At 46.4% G+C, this 16,550-nt stretch overlaps 1 protein-coding gene across 7 annotated transcripts in view; it reads left to right on the top strand.

Moving 5' to 3' along the window:
* Nucleotides 1-16,295, top strand: part of ZNF609 (zinc finger protein 609) — a 104,267-nt gene extending 87,972 nt beyond the window's left edge. For 6 of the 7 annotated variants that reach the window (XM_088657398.1, XM_035131162.3, XM_060282630.2 and 3 more), the window contains 7 exons: nucleotides 5,145-5,232; nucleotides 6,182-8,549; nucleotides 10,899-11,265; nucleotides 13,209-13,384; nucleotides 13,673-13,877; nucleotides 14,156-14,234; nucleotides 14,776-16,295. In XM_088657398.1, coding sequence (XP_088513524.1) covers nucleotides 5,145-5,232; nucleotides 6,182-8,549; nucleotides 10,899-11,265; nucleotides 13,209-13,384; nucleotides 13,673-13,877; nucleotides 14,156-14,229 — 3,278 coding nt within the window. In that variant the 3' untranslated portion in view covers nucleotides 14,230-14,234; nucleotides 14,776-16,295. The remainder of the gene's footprint in view (nucleotides 1-5,144; nucleotides 5,233-6,181; nucleotides 8,550-10,898; nucleotides 11,266-13,208; nucleotides 13,385-13,672; nucleotides 13,878-14,155; nucleotides 14,235-14,775) is intronic. The other variant, XM_035131166.3, reaches the window with a different exon arrangement.
* Nucleotides 16,296-16,550: the final 255 nt, after the last annotated feature.

The raw sequence follows: 16,550 nt of genomic DNA on the forward strand, positions 1-16,550 counted from the left end.
TTATACTGGAATGCAGCACACCACTTGCTGCCTTATGAGTTGCCAGGCTCCTATTTTCCTCTTGCTGTGATTAATGCCACTGGGGGTTGGGGAGGAGGGAGGAAGCCTTGTAACTAAAGAGAGCCTCCAGTCTCCCCATACCTGCTCCATGTGGGGGAGGTCCAATTTCAACCAACCCCTAAAACTGATGATTCAAGCACCATCACTGCTCACCTGGGAAATATCTTAGCCAATAGCAATAGTGCTTAGAGCTAAAAAGCTATTGTCTGACATGGAGATCTTCATAGCAACAAGGATCACTGCATGGCAACAGCAGCTGCTGCACAAAGGAAACGTCAGAAGCATATTTTCAGAAGCATATTTTCCTGGATTTCATGCCTTTCATTTTATCTTGGGGTTGTGATGTTCCCTTTTTTGTTTTGAGAGGGGTTCTTTTTTGTGAAAAAAAGGTGGCAGCTCACAGTCTCTGGGTAGAAGAAGGCAATGTCATTATGGTGATTTTGTGCATACAAAATGGTGATTTATGATTATGGTGATTTTTTGCATTACTGAAAACTCAAATTTAGCAAACTGAGTTGTATCCAAATTAGAGAATATATACAATTTTGAAACCTTGTATAGCCCTAGCTGCCACAGTTTTAACATCTTTTTTCAAAAATGAAATACAGTCCTCTCCCTGCATTCCCACCCCAGCTGTCTGCCCTAGGGGCTAATGATTATAAGTCATGGGAAACAGAAAATGATAGGTTTTGTGAAAGCAGACAATTTGGAAAGGAAGAAAAATGCTTCTTAAGCTGTTGCTTCTCTTCATAGCAATGGAGACTTGGGGCTGGTTTAAAATATATGTGGAGATGTGCACTTCAGTATTGGAGTCTGTTAAGGTACATTTGTGTATTTATAACTATTATTTATAGCTATAACTAGATTCTTTACAATTCAAAATAATCCTGCAGGTTTACAGTCTATGATATTGAGGCATAAGGAAAAGGGGCAAGGATGAGGCAATAGACGTGAAAGAAACAAAGGAAATGTGGTGGATTCAAATAAATGAATGAAAATTAAGTAACCTTAAAAATTGTTGGCAAAATGGCACCTGGGAGGTGAATGCGTGTCATTTATCCCCAGTGGTGTCATGAGCATTCAGGGTCTGTGATGCTTGTGCATTCCACGCAGTAGTCATTTTCTCCATATGTGTGCCAGGGAAAAATGCATTTTACTTGCAACAGAAATGTTTCCTTGGGGAAACCTTTCTGGATACCCCTACAACATCTGAGTTACAGCTGCATATCTATTACATACAAAAACAATAGACTCAAAAGACCCTTGGTCTGAAAACAATCTAGGTATCTTAATAGTTGTCATCCCTCTGGATCTGAACTTGCCACCAGTAAAAGGGCTGCAGTTTGGAGTCTCTGACCAAGGAGTCTTGCCTCAGCAGCTGGATTTGTGGTTTTTAGATGAGCTGGTGCTGCATCTCTTTGGCCCTATAAAAGTGGGGATTATTATCCTGATTTGCTGTTAGAAAGCACTAGGGATGAGCTTAGGAGTAGCATGAAAAGCAGGGTTACTGCCAGAACCTAGTAGGTTTGTAATGCTTTGATAAGGTCTCTCCTTCTCCAGTCTTACAGCAATTCCAAATGCCTTAATTGTAATTGGCTCTGGATTGCTAGTGCTGGCTGAACATAGCCCTTCCACTTCTCTCCTTCCCCCTTCTTCCCCAACTATGGTGGTTCTTCAGAGGCAAAGGCTGCATCGCAAATCATCTTGCATTTCACAAAATAATTCTGAATGTATTTGCTGGAGGGATTTTTTGTGTGTGATTGATTGAGGTAGGTTAAATCTAGGACACGGTGTGTCGGGCAGGAGTTACAATTAGTCTTGTGCTTTGTTTGGTTGCCAGAGCAGCAGGCAAAGGGAGGGGGCAGCTCAACCACCGCTGAGGTCTCTGCTTTACAGAGCTCTTCATCTTTCTCCTGTGATCATGGCAGCAGGCAGACTGCCAGAACGTCCTTCCTAATCTGACCTGCCAGCTCCGAGATGGAAGCAGCTGCTGGCGTCTTGCCACACAATTAACTTGTAAGGCTCTGCAGGAAAGCAGTGTGTGAAGCCTGAGCATAAAGCTTTACAAAGCAGCCTTGCATTGAAGAGCTCCCGGAGCCTGCTGGATGATGGTGACACCTGCAGGAAGATAGATCCTGGAACTTCAGGAAGGATGTTGGGTGGAATGGGAAGTGGTGTGGGCAGCAGAGGAGCCAAGATGCTGAGAGCTTTCTGAGGAGGCAGGGAGCCTTCTCCAACAATTTGTAAAGTTAAAACTAAAAATCAAGGCTTTGTCTGCACTTCCTAACATTCTGAGTTTCACAGTCCCACAGTCAGAAGAGCTCTCACCAAGACAACTAGCCTGCCAATGAACACATTGCAGACCCCCAGTCCCATTGGTTTCTGGACCCTTGATCATATTGGTCGCCCTCCTCTGCACCCATTTCAGCTTATCGATATTCTTCTTAAATTGTGGTGCCCAGAACTAGACACAATATTCCAGGTGTGGTCTGACCAAGGCAGAATAGAACGGTACTATTAGTTCCTGCGACCTGGACACCATACTTCTGTTGATGCAGCTTACAATAGTATTAGCTTTTTTTGCTGCTGTGCCATACTGTTAAACTCACATTAAACTTGCTAAGACCCCTAGATCCTTTTCACATATGCTACTTGCAAGCCATATGTTCCCCTTTTTATATTGGTACAGCTGATTCTTCTTGTCTAAGTGTAGAACCTTACATTTGTCCTTATTGAAACAATAATGTTCAGTTGGACCCAGTTCTCCAATATTTTAAGTCCATATTGAATCCTGAATCTGTCTTCTGTGGCATTAACTACCCCTCCCAGTTTGGTGTGATCTGAAAATTTGATTAGCATCCTCTCAATTCCTTTCTCCAAGACATTTATAAAGTTGTTGAACAACAACGAGCCCAGAACAGAACCCTGTGGCATCCCAGTTGTTGTTGTTTTCCAGGATGACAAGGAACCATTAGTGAGCACTCTTTGGGTTCTGACAATGCACATGGCAGGTGTTGGTAGGGACCTGGAAGAACAGACTCAGTCGTTTCTGTGGTGAAACCCAGAAACTGTAGGTCATTAACAAGTGCTTGCTTCTGTTTGAGAGAGAAATTTTTGACCCCAATTTGAAAATGAAGATTAAAAAGGTCCCTATATTTTTCATAGCTGGTTATTTCAAATATTTGCTCCTTCTGAGACTTCATGATAGACCTATAAACTAAGTCTGCAGACAAAGAGTATCCTGAGTGAGCTCTACAAATTTTGAAACTGGACAGCTGAGCACAGCTGGCCTAGGAGTGCTTATGAGTCTATTCTATGCAATCAATAATCCTTTATTGAGATCCCCACTCCTGTTTTAATATTTTCTTGATATGGGATTAGAGAGACAAGTTCCTCAGTAGGGCATGTGTTGTCTAGTACAGAGTCTTTAGCCCCAGCTTCTGCTCCAAAAGAGAGAGACTCAGAATGAATGCAGAGCGGTGCAAGTTTCAGCCCTCAGAAGTTGTTTGCCCTTGGATGGGGTTTGAGCAATGGTGGAGAATCTCCAACATATGGACCAAATTTTGCTTGCCAGATCGCTCAGTTTGGCCCATAAAGGCTATTTTTGACCAGCCATGCCCACCTGTCATTCACCTGACATCTTAAAGCATTAGCTGTGGGACAGTTACAGTCACAGCTGACAGGAATGCTCCTGATTGTTCATTTGCAGTGGGGATCGCATTTGTTGTCGTTTAGTCGTTTAGTCGTGTCCGACTCTTCGTGACCCCATGGACCATAGCACGCCAGGCACTCCTGTCTTGCACTGCCTCCCGCAGTTTGGTCAAACTCATGTTGGTGGCTTCAAGAACACTGTCCAACCATCTCGTCCTCTGTCGTCCCCTTCTCCTAGTGCCCTCAATCTTTCCCAACATCAGGGTCTTTTCCAAGGATTCTTCTCTTCTCATGAGGTGGCCAAAGTATTGGAGCCTCAGCTTCACGATCTGTCCTTCCAGTGAGCACTCAGGGCTGATTTCCTTCAGAATGGATAGGTTTGATCTTCTTGCAGTCCATGGGACTCTCAAGAGTCTCCTCCAGCACCATACTTCAAAAGCACCAATTTTTCGGCGATCAGCCTTCTTTATGGTCCAGCTCTCACTTCCATACATCACTACTGGGAAAACCATAGCTTTAACTATACGGACCTTTGTCGGCAAGGTGATGTCTCTGCTTTTTAAGATGCTATCTAGGTTTGTCATTGCTTTTCTCCCAAGAAGCAGGCGTCTTTTAATTTCGTGACTGCTGTGATCAAGGAGCCCAAATTTGGCACTGTTCAAATTTGGTACCAAGGATAAGCTCCATGGTTTTCCATGGAGAATTTCATCTAACATCATGAAGTCAGCTGTGTAGTCTCACCCCGCTGTTGGATGTGGCCCTCAGAGGGTTAGCCATGTATTTATCGAGTCTGCAAAACAAAAGTGGTGCCCCACCTGTGGACCTAATTCTTCTGTAAATGTGTGAACCATCATATGTTTTGGGAAATACAAAGATGAGGTTAGTGGAAGTGTTTATAAGCTCTTCAGTTGTTCAGTAATAGAGCTACTTTGGGCACCAGCTTTTGGCCAGTTAGACTGTTTGGCAGAGAAAAAAATGTGTTGGAAAGGTAAGGGTACCTCTGAGGCAGATGTTGGCCATAGCTGTGAATTCCACCCCACAAGAGCACCTGTGTTTCCTAATAATACTGCTTTGTGCAGAATTGAAGATATGACCAGTGCATTAAATAAACATAGAGCTGTTTATGTGTGCTGTTTATAGCAGCAATATTATCAAAATCCTGACCTTGAGGACTATTCTGAACAGACTACAGCCACACAACCAGTAAGGTGGGGGTTCTTCATTTGTATTGATGGCCAAATAACTAAATGAATACAAAGCCCCAAGCAAGTGCTACCTGAGTTCTGCTGCAGGCTTTGGTAACTGTCTCCACCCATACTTGTTCTGACCTGTTTAGCAGGATGTTTCTGCATTGTGGCTAAGTTGTAGGCTGAGGATGGGGCAAGATTTGCAAGAGAACTGAGTGTTCACAATCCTCCCTTTTGCTCCTGCAGGTATGCTGGTGGTGAATGTCACCTGGAGGAATAAGACTTATGTGGGGACACTACTGGATTGCACACAGCATGATTGGGCACCACCCAGGTAAAGCGTAAGGCAAAAAGGCTCTTCCTGTAGTGTGCTTGGTGACTTTTTCCTCTCACTCATTAGCTGCCTGCCATGTGGGATTCTGCAGCTAGAGGATAGATACTTTGATTTTGGGCAACACTGAGAAACTGTCATACTGTAAGGAGAAGGCAATGTATAGGACAGGCATCCCCAAACTTCGGCCCTCCAGATGTTTTGGACTACAATTCCCATCATCCCTGACCACTGGTCCTGTTAGCTAGGGATCATGGGAGTTGTAGGCCAAAACATCTGGAGGGCCGCAGTTTGAGGATGCCTGGTATGGGAGCAGGCTGGAATAAGAACTAAAGCAGATGCCCTGTTCTGTCCTAGGCAGGAAGAATTATTCTGATTTAAATTTGAAGTTCTCTGTAGCCAGTGTTGCTGTCCTATCTGATTACCATGCAGTTTGCCATGGATGCAATTTCTCCCTAGAAAAACTGAGCTCAGTTACTGTACCTCATCTCCTTTGAGGGAGTTTAACTGTTGCACTCCTCTTTGTATCAGTATGGTTCCTAGGGACAATCATCTATTAATTTGGCTTGAGTTTACATCTTGTTTTAGAAGTTGCGGAACAGTCCTTCCATTTTTAAATGCTTGAAATAGATATGTTAAAAGCTAGAAGTCTCAGGATTCTAACGCGGTTCTGCAGGTGTCTGAAAAGAACCCTAAGGGCCATACAGTCTGCCTCCTCCTGATTTAGAAAACAGTGTATGTATGCCTCCTGCTTGCCTACTCCTGGGAAACCCAGCCAAGGATGTGTGTATATAGTAGCCTTGCAGATAAGAGCAGGAGAATTGTGCCAGAGACTCTAGTACTCTCTCAATCACTTTGTGGTAGCTTTTGAGGCAAGAGCCAATTGCAGAGGGTGGGCATGGCTTGAAGTCTAACCTTGAATGTTTCTAAGCCCTGTTCTGTTATCTCCTAGGTTCTGTGATTCTCCCACCAGTGACCTGGAGATGCGAAATGGTCGAGGGAGAGGCAAGCGCATGAGACCCAACAGTAACCCTCCCATGAATGAGAGCACAGCAGCCTCTGATAGCAAAGGGGCAAGCAACAGCAGCAAGACTCGGGCAGGGGCCAATAGCAAGGGACGCAGAGGCAGCCAGAACTCCTCTGAGCACCGCCTCCCACCCAGCGGCACAACTGAGGATGTCAAGGCCAGCCCTTCATCAGTGACCAAGCGTAAGAGCAAGCCCCTTTCTGACATGGAAGTGAATTCAAGTTCTGAAGACTCCAAGGGGAGCAAGCGTGTTCGTACAAACTCCATGGGTTCAGCTGCTACACCAATGGCTGCGGCGGCAGCAGCTGCTGCAGCAGTTGCCACAACTGTCAAGGTAGAACCCGCCATTCTTGACAGGAACTGCCCTTCCCCCATTCTCATTGATTGTCCCCACCCCAACTGTAGCAAAAAGTATAAGCACATCAATGGACTCAAGTATCACCAGGCTCATGCACACACAGATGATGACAGCAAACCTGAAGCTGATGGGGATAGTGAGTATGGGGAGGAGTCATCTCTTCCAGCTGACCTGGGCAGCTGTAATGGTGCTTCTGGTAGCCAGAAGGGCTCAGTCTCCCCGGCTCGATCAACTACTCCCAAAGTACGGCTGATGGAACCGCACAGTCCCTCACCATCAAGCAAGTTCAACCCCAAGGCTGCTTGCAAAAAGAAGCTTGGTGGCGAAGGAGACCCTGACTCTGGTGCTCTGTCCAATGATGGCTCTGAGGATGGCCCTCTGGTAGCTGATGAGACAAGCAATGATGGCTTTGACTCAGTGGAGAAGAGGAGCAGTGACAAAGAAAAAGCTAAAAAGCCTGTCAGTGTCAAGCCTGAGAAGATATCATCAAAGAGCATCAAGTCTGCTCGACCCATAGCCCCAGCCATCCCACCACAAATCTACACCTTCCAAACAGCTACATTCACTGCTACCAGCCCTGGCTCCTCCACTGGTCTCACCACCACAGTGGTTCAGGCCATGCCCAACAGTCCCCAGCTGAAACCTATTCAACCCAAGCCAACTGTAATGGGAGAGCCTTTCACGGTCAGTCCCGCACTTACTCCTGCCAAGGACAAGAAGAAGAAGGATAAGAAGAAAAAAGAGTCCAAGGAAATAGAGAGCCCCTTGACTCCTGGGAAAGTGTGTCGACCTGAGGAAGGGAAGAGCCCCTTCCGGGGAGAGCCCAGTGACCTTGGGGCAAAAGGAGAGAGTCTCCTGAATGGCTCATCTGACCCCCACCAGAGCCGCCTTGCCAGCATCAAGGCTGAGGCAGATAAGATCTACAGCTTCACTGATAATGCCCCAAGCCCATCCATTGGGGGTGCCAGCCGACTTGATAGTGCAGCACCCACACAACCCATGACTCCACTTCATGTTGTTACTCAAAATGGTGCTGAAGCTAGCTCTGTGAAAACAAACAGCCCAGCCTATTCTGACATCTCAGATGCAGGGGAGGATGGTGAAGGCAAGCTGGAGAGCATGAAGGCAAAGGACCCTGAGCAGCTTGCCAAGGAAGGGGCCAAAAAAGCCCTCTTTCCCTCACAACCTCAAAACAAGGACTCTCCCTATTATCAAGGATTTGAGGCTTATTACTCTCCGGGTTATGCACAGTCAAGTCCTGGTTCCATTAATCCCAACAGCCAAGCCACCATAGACAGTCAGGCCCTGAAAATGAAGAAAGATGAGGAGCCACCGAGCCCAGAGGTGAAAGTGAAGAACGAGGTTTGTGAGGAGAAGAAGGCAGACCTGGGTCCTTCCAGCCAGCAGCCGTCTGTCATCCAGCAGAGGTCCAATATGTACATGCAGTCTCTTTACTATAACCAGTATGCCTACGTGCCTCCTTATGGCTATAGTGAACAAGGCTACCATGCCCATCTGCTCAGCACTAACCCCGCCTACCGTCAGCAGTACGAAGACCAGCAAAAGCAGCGCCAGAGTCTGGAGCAGCAGCAGCGTGGGATTGACAAGAAAGTAGAGCTGGGGCTAAAAGAGAGAGAGGTGGCACTCAAGGAGGAATGGAAGCAGAAGCCGTCTCTACCTCCCACACTGACCAAAGCCCCCAGCCTGACTGACCTGGTCAAATCTGGACTGAGCAAGACCAAGGATCAGGGGAGTGATGTAGCCAAGTCAGTCATAATTCCCAAGTTGGAGAATTCCTCAAAGCTCCAAGGCCAAACTGTAGAAGGCCTCAAGGGGAAATTAAGTGAAAGCCATCTGGGGAAAGAGACAGAGTCAAAGGCAGGTTTGGACTGTGGACGGCAGGCTGAGGTGGACCCAGTACTCTGGTACTCACAGGTAAGCAGGAGTGTGTGTGTGTGTGTGTTTGAGTGGCTGAGATGAGAAGAGCAGCTGCCAAGACAGTGAGCACTCCCTGAACTAGGTCCTAGAATGTGGCTGCCTGTTGCCAAGGGAAAGAAAGGAGGAGTGTGTTAGTTCTCATTGATGCTTGCTCAGTTTCCTAACTTTTGGATCTTTGCATATATGAATGTAAGCTGCAGAACTATATGGACAGATGGAGCAGGCCCACATACCATTTGATGGTGTTTGATTCCTATTTTTTCCTCATCAGCATGTGGCCCCTAGCTTTTAGACAACCAGTCTAACCATGAATTAACCTCAGTGGTGTTATAGCCATTTTTAAGTGACTGTGGTGATTCCTGCTGATGGGCTAGTGTGTCTCTATCTTACAGATTATTATACTGTTTCTTTTTAAAACATGAGGGCTTTGGGAAATGTAGAGGAGAGAATTGATTGGTCTCAAATAATCTTTTGGGGAGATGCAAACTAGCTGTTCTCTAGATCAGTGCAGTAATACTGAAGAGCACAGGGCTTCAGACTGGTTCTCAGAGACAGTTTGCTCTTTGACTGAGTCAGACATAGCTTCCAGTGGGTATTGTGTTGGACCAGTGGCTGAACACTGGAACCAGAGTTGCCCCACTTTGTATGATCACATTTTGATACATGATACGGGTGGGGTAAGTGCCAGCTGCCTCTGTGATGGCCAACATTGTGAACCGTTCACACTGTCATGCAAGAGGTTGCAGAGAGAAATATTCTGTAGGGAAGGAAGAGAGGGCTAAACCAGTCCAAATGAGATTGTTTGTGTGTTTCTCATATTTTTTTGTTTCTGTTACCTCTTGTTCCTTTGCGGTCATCCATCCCCTTACTCATACCTAGGCCAGGGGCAGAGTGATTGTGACTGAAAGTGATGAAGTTGGGCAGGGGTTCCCAAACTAAGGCTCGGGGGCTGGATGCGGCCCAATCCGGCCCGGGGGCGGTCCGGGAATCAGCATGTTTTTACATGAGTAGAATGTGTCCTTTTATTTAAAATGCATCTCTGGATTATTTGTGGGACATAGAAATTCGGTCATTTCCCCCCAAAAAATATAGTCCAGCCCCCCACAAGGTCTGAGGGACAGTGGCCTGGCCCCCTACTGAAAAGGTTTGCTGACCCCTGAAGTTGGGTGTCCATTGCCGGCACTGAATGAATTGACATGTTGCTCTTGGACAAGTGTAGTTGTCTGGGTTTGGGGACCTACAGCCTAGATCAGGCATCCCCAAACTTCGGCCCTCCAGATGTTTTGGACTACAATTCCCATCATCCCTGACCACTGATCCTGATAGCTAGGGATAATGGGAGTTGTAGGCCAAAACATCTGGAGGGCCGCAGTTTGGGGATGCCTGGCCTAGATAGTGGTGAGGGCTATGAGGTGTGAAGCTTTCCTCTTTCTTTGGTCAGAGCCAGTGCTTTTTTCCTGGGGGGATGCAGGGGGATGCATACCCCTAAATATTTTGTGAATCTAAGTTTGGCCTCATTGAGGGGCAGTATTTCAATGAGTAGGAAAATGAGAGTACCCCTAAACATTTTTTAACGGAAAAAAAACACTGGTCAGAGCTTCAAAATCTATGTTCTAATAAGATTGCTGGGATAACTTGATGCCCAGTTTCTTTTTTAAAAAAAACCTCAGCTCTGCCAACATAATCCCCACACTTTGGAGTGGTAACAAATTTAATAAGATGATTCGTCAGAGCTCAAGAATGAGTAAAGAATATTTACCTAAGCTTGTGCATAACTTGCATTCCAAAATTTGTAGGAATGCAGAATATCAACTTCTGGACAAGGATTTGGGTGATGGCAGGAAAGCACAAAAGAGCCTACTACAGGACAACAGTAATAAATAGTTAAGAGGAAGTATGTGGAGGGCAGAAATCTTGCTCATTTTTCTTTCACTGGTGAGGCTTTGGTGGATGCTACCTGTGGTTTCCCCCCTTTAATTGCACCCACAAAGGCCCTTAATTTTAAGTCAAATCTGAGATTTCCAGGACTTCAGAAATGCCTTTGATCAGGGGTAGGCAACCTAAGGCCCGTGGGCCAGATGCTGCCCAATTGCCTTCTCAATCCGGCCCAAGGACGTTCGGGAATCGGCGTGTTTTTACATGAGTAGGATGTGTGCTTTTATTTAAAATGCATCTCTGGGTTATTTGTGGGGCATAGGAATTTATTCATTCCCCCCCCCCAAAAAAAATATAGTCTGGCCCACCACATGGTCTGAGAGACGGTGGACCGGCCCACGGCTGAAAAACGTTGCTGACCCCTGTCTTTGATTCTAGACACCTGACATCCTTGACTGTATCTTGCTACAGGAAGCTGAGCCTCGCATGTGGACTTACGTTTACCCTGCTAAATACTCTGACATCAAGACAGAGGATGAGCGGTGGAAGGAAGAAAGAGATCGAAAGTTAAAGGAGGAGAGGAGCCGCAGCAAAGAGCCCATTGCTAAGGAGGATGGGAAGGAGAGCACAAGCTCCGACTGCAAAGTGCCCTCCAGTGAGGAATCGCGCTTAGTGGCGAAGGAACCCAGACCCAGCACCCATGTCCCAGTGTCTTCACCTCTCAGCCAGCATCAGTCCTACATCCCTTACATGCACGGCTACTCCTACAGCCAGTCATATGATCCCAACCATCCCAGTTACCGCGGCATGCCCACTGTTATGATGCAGAACTACCCAGGTATGGGAGCTTGAGGTGGACCCTGAGAATAACAGAACTGTATAAATCATAATGGGGTGGGATCTTGATGGATCTCCATGAGCAATGAGCCATCATTTTCATCCTTGGAGATTTGATAGCTGGAAATTGGAGTGAATATGTCTGTATAGTGTGGTGACTATCCAACAACAAGAAGATGAAGAAGTGGTACATTTGGGTTAGATCAGTGTGGCCCTCCCGATGTTGCTAGGCTATAAGTCCCACAATCTCTGACCATTGGCTCTGCTGGCTATGGCTAATGGGAGGTGGGAGGGCCACAGGTTCCCCATCCCTGGATCACAGACCAACAAAGCAAGTTTTAAGATCAACAGTGCAATCACACTGTATAACTATTAAATTATTTGCAAGTTAGCTTGCAAACCGTGGGTTAACTTCCAGAATAGTGTGTGTGACCTGTATGGCCCTCCAGAAGAGAACCTCTATAATAAATGCAATCTTCAAAATGTAAAAACATCAAGAATGTGTAAGCTTAGAGAGAGAGAGAGCACAACATAAAATAAGATTTGAAATTCAGATGCAAACAGAGCTTATTTAAAATGTTTTCCTTAAATAAAAATCCATCTGATCTAATGTTTCCATCTAGCTCAACACAAAACAGGTGCCAGGTATTGTAGCAAGCCTGGATAATGAAGTTAAAAGTACCCCATTGAAATGTCTACGTCCCAAAGACTGCATTTATTATCAGCTTCCCCAGTAAAACAAAATAAATATACTGGAACCAAAATGAAGAATGCATACTGAAATAGAAACCTCCCAGATACACAAGCTAATGATAAACAGTGTTAATATTTGAACCGTGAGAAAGTATCTAAACATATGGAGCTGCCTTTTATATGGAGTCAGACCATCTAGCTTTGTACTGTCTGCTGGGAGTGGATCTCCTGAAAGTCAGGCAGAGGGTTTTGAGAGTTGTTGTAATAATAATAATAATAATAATAATAATAATAATAATAATAATAATAAATAATGTATTTATACCCCGCCCATCTGGCCAGGTCTCCCCAGCAACTCTGGGCGGCTTCCAGAAGGATATTAAAATACAATAATCTATTATACATTAAAGGCTTCCCTAAAGCCTTCAGATGTCTTCTAAAAGTCTGGTAGTTGTTTTTCTCTTTGACATCTGGTGGGAGGGCGTTCCACAGGGTGGGTGCCACTACCAAGAAGGCCCTCTGCCTGGTTCCCTGTAACTTGGCTTCTCGCAGCGAGGGAACCACCAGAAGGCCCTCAGCACTGGACCTCTGTGTCCAGGCAGAATGATGGGGGTGTATTATTGGAGATGCTGGTGATTGCACCTGGGACTTGCTGCAGACAATGAATGTGCTTTGCCACTGAACTACAGTCCCTCTTGTTTTTAAAAAGAGATGGGAATAGGCAGACTTGTATATATATTTTGAATTCTTCCTGATGTTACTGTTTCATCTTTTGTAAAGTGCTTTGAGGATTTTTTTCAGCCAAGTGGTATATAATTTTTATGAATCAAAAATAAAATAATATTTGTACAATTTTGCTGATGCCCAAGCAAGTAATGCTAGTTAATTGGAATAGGCAAGAAAGTGTGCAATGCATCATCCACTCCTCCAGATCTTAAAAGTTCTACCAAGGGGTCCTTTGGCTTCTGACTCTGCTATGGATGGAGCAATGGCTGCTTTAAACTTGTTACTGCAACCCAAAATAACTAGGAACATTTTTTTTGGCAGGATTGAGATGCCAAATTCTCTTGGATCTTAGTGAATGTGTGCAGTATGCACAATCTTCTAAACTTCTCTCTGATAGAATCCATGGTTCAGGTCTTTCAGCTTCTCGCCTCTTCCGGTTAGGGGATATTTAAGGGCAGTTGGTCTCTTTAATAGCTTGCTCTTCTGCTGTGTGTGGGAAAGTACTAATCAGCATCACCTCCACAGGCTCATACCTGCCCTCCAGCTACTCATTCTCCCCATACGGCAGCAAATCCTCTGGGAGTGAAGAGAGTGAGAAGTCCCGAGCCAGCCCCAGCACTGGCTGTAAATCCAGTTCTGAATCCAAGGCCCTAGACATCTTGCAACAACACGCCAGCCACTACAAGAGCAAGTCCCCAACGGTAAGTGGTGTGCTGGAATGGGAAATATATATTCAGTGCTGCCTTTGGCACAGAACTATCCAGGTGTAAATGCCGTACTTTCCAGGCTGATTCTGGAACCGGGAACTAAAGCATGTGGGCTGTTGGCAGGGATTCCCTAGCTGTTTATTGCCTGGAGTGTGAGCGAGAGAGTAACAAACATGGCTTGCAAGGAAGCCACAGAAGAGCTGGCCTCATTTAGGTACTGGCTGGCCTGTTCTTGCAGATTCATGTCTGGCCTTCAGCATGTCTGTCTGGTTACTTTTACAGATAGGCGACAAGGCCTCTCAGGAGCGCTGTGGGGTGGGAGGAAGCAGTGCAGGCTGCAGCGGTGTAGGGGGCTCCAGTGGTGCTGAGAGAAGCGTTGACCGGCCTCGCTCCTCTCCTTCACAGCGTCTGATGTCCACACATCACCATCACCATCACCTGGGCTATTCATTGTTGCCGGCCCAGTACAACCTGCCCTATGCAACAGGTGAGAGCATATGGGGCATTGGCATTGGGGTGGGTGGGTGGGAAGGGGAAGCATTATTGGTGGGGGTTGGGGGCGGCGGTGGTGGTGGCAGAGGCAGGTGCCCTAGCAACTGTTAGTCATACCTTCCTGGGTGCCCTGGTGCTGCCACCTTACCCAGCCCTTGAAGCTCTTCTGAGGCACTGTGCAACATCTCCACTATAAACCTGAGTCAGTGCTGTGCTGGAAACTGCTTTAGTACCCCTCACACCATTGTGCATTATGCTTCTGCTTCTCTGCAGGTCTCTCATCTACAGCCATTGTTGCCAGTCAGCAAGGCTCTGCTCCATCCCTATATCCCCCGCCCCGGAGGTGAAAATGGTAAGGATGCCCCAGTTATGTCATTGGCTTGGGGAAGGGTATTAAGAGAGGCAACATCACAGGCTGCTTACATTACAGCCTGCAGGCAGAGTGGGTCTCTTCTGGAATCTAAAGTAGGCTGCTAGATGGCATGTTACAATTAGTAACCAACAAGTAAAAGGGATTGATTTACAATGGCACCAAAGTGCCATACAGAAGCTTCTTGTGCAACCTGCAGCCAAGACGTAGAGCTAAGTGAAATATGCCACAATAAGCACTGGGTCTCATGCAGCTCCGTTAATTACTTTATATCTATCTATCTCCTGTTGGTCCTAACCCAATATTTCAAATTTCCCAGCTGTGTCGTGGCTACAGTAACTGTGTGTGATCTGTAGTGTTTTGCCTCTTCTCTGCAAGAAGCCTTCTGAGTCAAGTGCTTCTTCAACTGGGGATAAAAAGATTACTGAAAAAACTCCTAGTTCCTGGTTGCTGTTACTCCAGCACCATCATATGGCTGAAACTGAAATTGCTCGAGTTATATTTCTCCTTTTTCCCCCAACAGGACACATGATCGGATAACCTAGACTATACTCAGTCATGTGACTGGCTCACATGAGGAAGCGCTGGAAATTGCATTAGACATCAGTTGAATGGTGTTGATTGTTCTGCTTGACGGTCCTGCCATAATGTGAGGCAGACTCTGCCCCCTCCCCTACCAAACACAAGCTGAGCCCTGTACGTGTGAGTTGTGGAGCTGGGACTTGCAGAAATATTTATTCACCTGACTTGGGGTTGACTGGCCAATTTCCAGAACTCCTCTGGAGCAGGGACTTTTAGTGGTGGGCCAAGCAATGTGGCATCACAGGACATTTGGAATGCTGGGGAGGGAGGACACATTAGCCTTGGGTTCCATCCAAGGCTCTCTTGCTCCTGTGCTGCACCCCAGATGGCTACTTGTGTTGGCGGAAGGTGAGGAGAACATCCAGATTGGTGTATTTATACTTGTGATAAGTGGTCATCTGGTGCAAGCACATATATGGGCACCTGCAAAGACAACCACAGGAAAGAGACGGATCTGTTGAGTCAAGATGTCCTGGGAAATGTAGGGGGGGGGAGGCAGCAGGGGCTGCAATGAGCACAAGCCAGGTATGTGCTCCTTTGGCAGGAGCAATACTAAAACTGCAGCACTTTGCCTCCAGGATTGCTGCACCCTGAAAAGCCCTCCGTTCCATTCACTGTTTTTCCAACACCTCTCCCTGCTGGCAGGCCATGTGTGTTGCAGTGGCAGATGCTTCTTTTGCTCTGCAGCACAAAAAATACACCCAGTTTGCATAAAATAGGGCCTTTTGGCAGGCTGGACCTGCTCTCATTGGGATGGGTCTCTACTGCTGCCTAGCTTCACTCTGCTGGAAGGTTACTGGCTGCCTGTCCTTCCCAGCCCCTGCTTTTAAATAGACACCACCACACATATTTTGGGTTCATAACAAAAGGATGTGATGATGGGGCTGGTTGAATTTCAGACACGCAGTTCTTTATTCTCCATACCTTGCAAGACCTTCCCTTCCCTGCAGGGAGTGAAGGGATGGATGTCTTGGCCTGTGATATTTGGATATGAAAGCTCTTGGTGAGATGGAGGAGCAAGCCTAGCAACTGGCTGCCCACCTTTTGAAAACTTGCAATGGGTGTGAGCTGTACTGGCCCAAGGCTGTCAAAGAGTGACCTCTTGTTAAATGTCCCATGCCCTGTTCTGGTGCTAGAGGAAGCCTTCCCCTGTATCACAAGATGATTGTCTGGATTCCTTTCCCTTGGTCTGTTGCTTAGTGTTCCTTGCTGAAGCTTCTGCCTGGAGCACTGCCCACATTTACGGGAATTTCCTGAACATTTCTTGCAGGGTGGTCAGCTTGAATAGCAACTGGGAAGGTCTGTTGTGCCCTACCTAGCTGATTTGTGTAAATCAGGTGCTGTGTGCCCCAACAATGCAAGCCTCCCCAGTTCAGTCTTTCTGTTCCTGTCTGTATGTTGTGTGAGGCCACCCTCTGCCTCTTGGACTTTGTACATACTGTAAAAAGGAATTGTTTGAAATCTGTTGTTTTTTCTTTCTTTCCCGGCCTGGGAGTACTTATAGTTCCATTCATGTAGAAGTAGCCTCTTTGAGCTTGGGGAGAGGTTTATCCTTCATGGCAAAGCCTTATTTGCCTGCTGCCTTACAAAAGAAAGCACATGGTGACCTTTGACTCCAGGAAGGAAGTGTGCTGTGAATACCACCTGCCATTCCAGAGCGTGCCACTCAAGCACATCTCTGCCTACAGATGCTCCTCAGTGGTGACTGGCTTTGGT

Source organism: Zootoca vivipara, chromosome 13 (genome assembly GCF_965207765.1).
Source record: "Zootoca vivipara chromosome 13, rZooViv2.hap1.1, whole genome shotgun sequence".
Taxonomy (NCBI): Eukaryota; Metazoa; Chordata; class Lepidosauria; order Squamata; family Lacertidae; genus Zootoca; species Zootoca vivipara.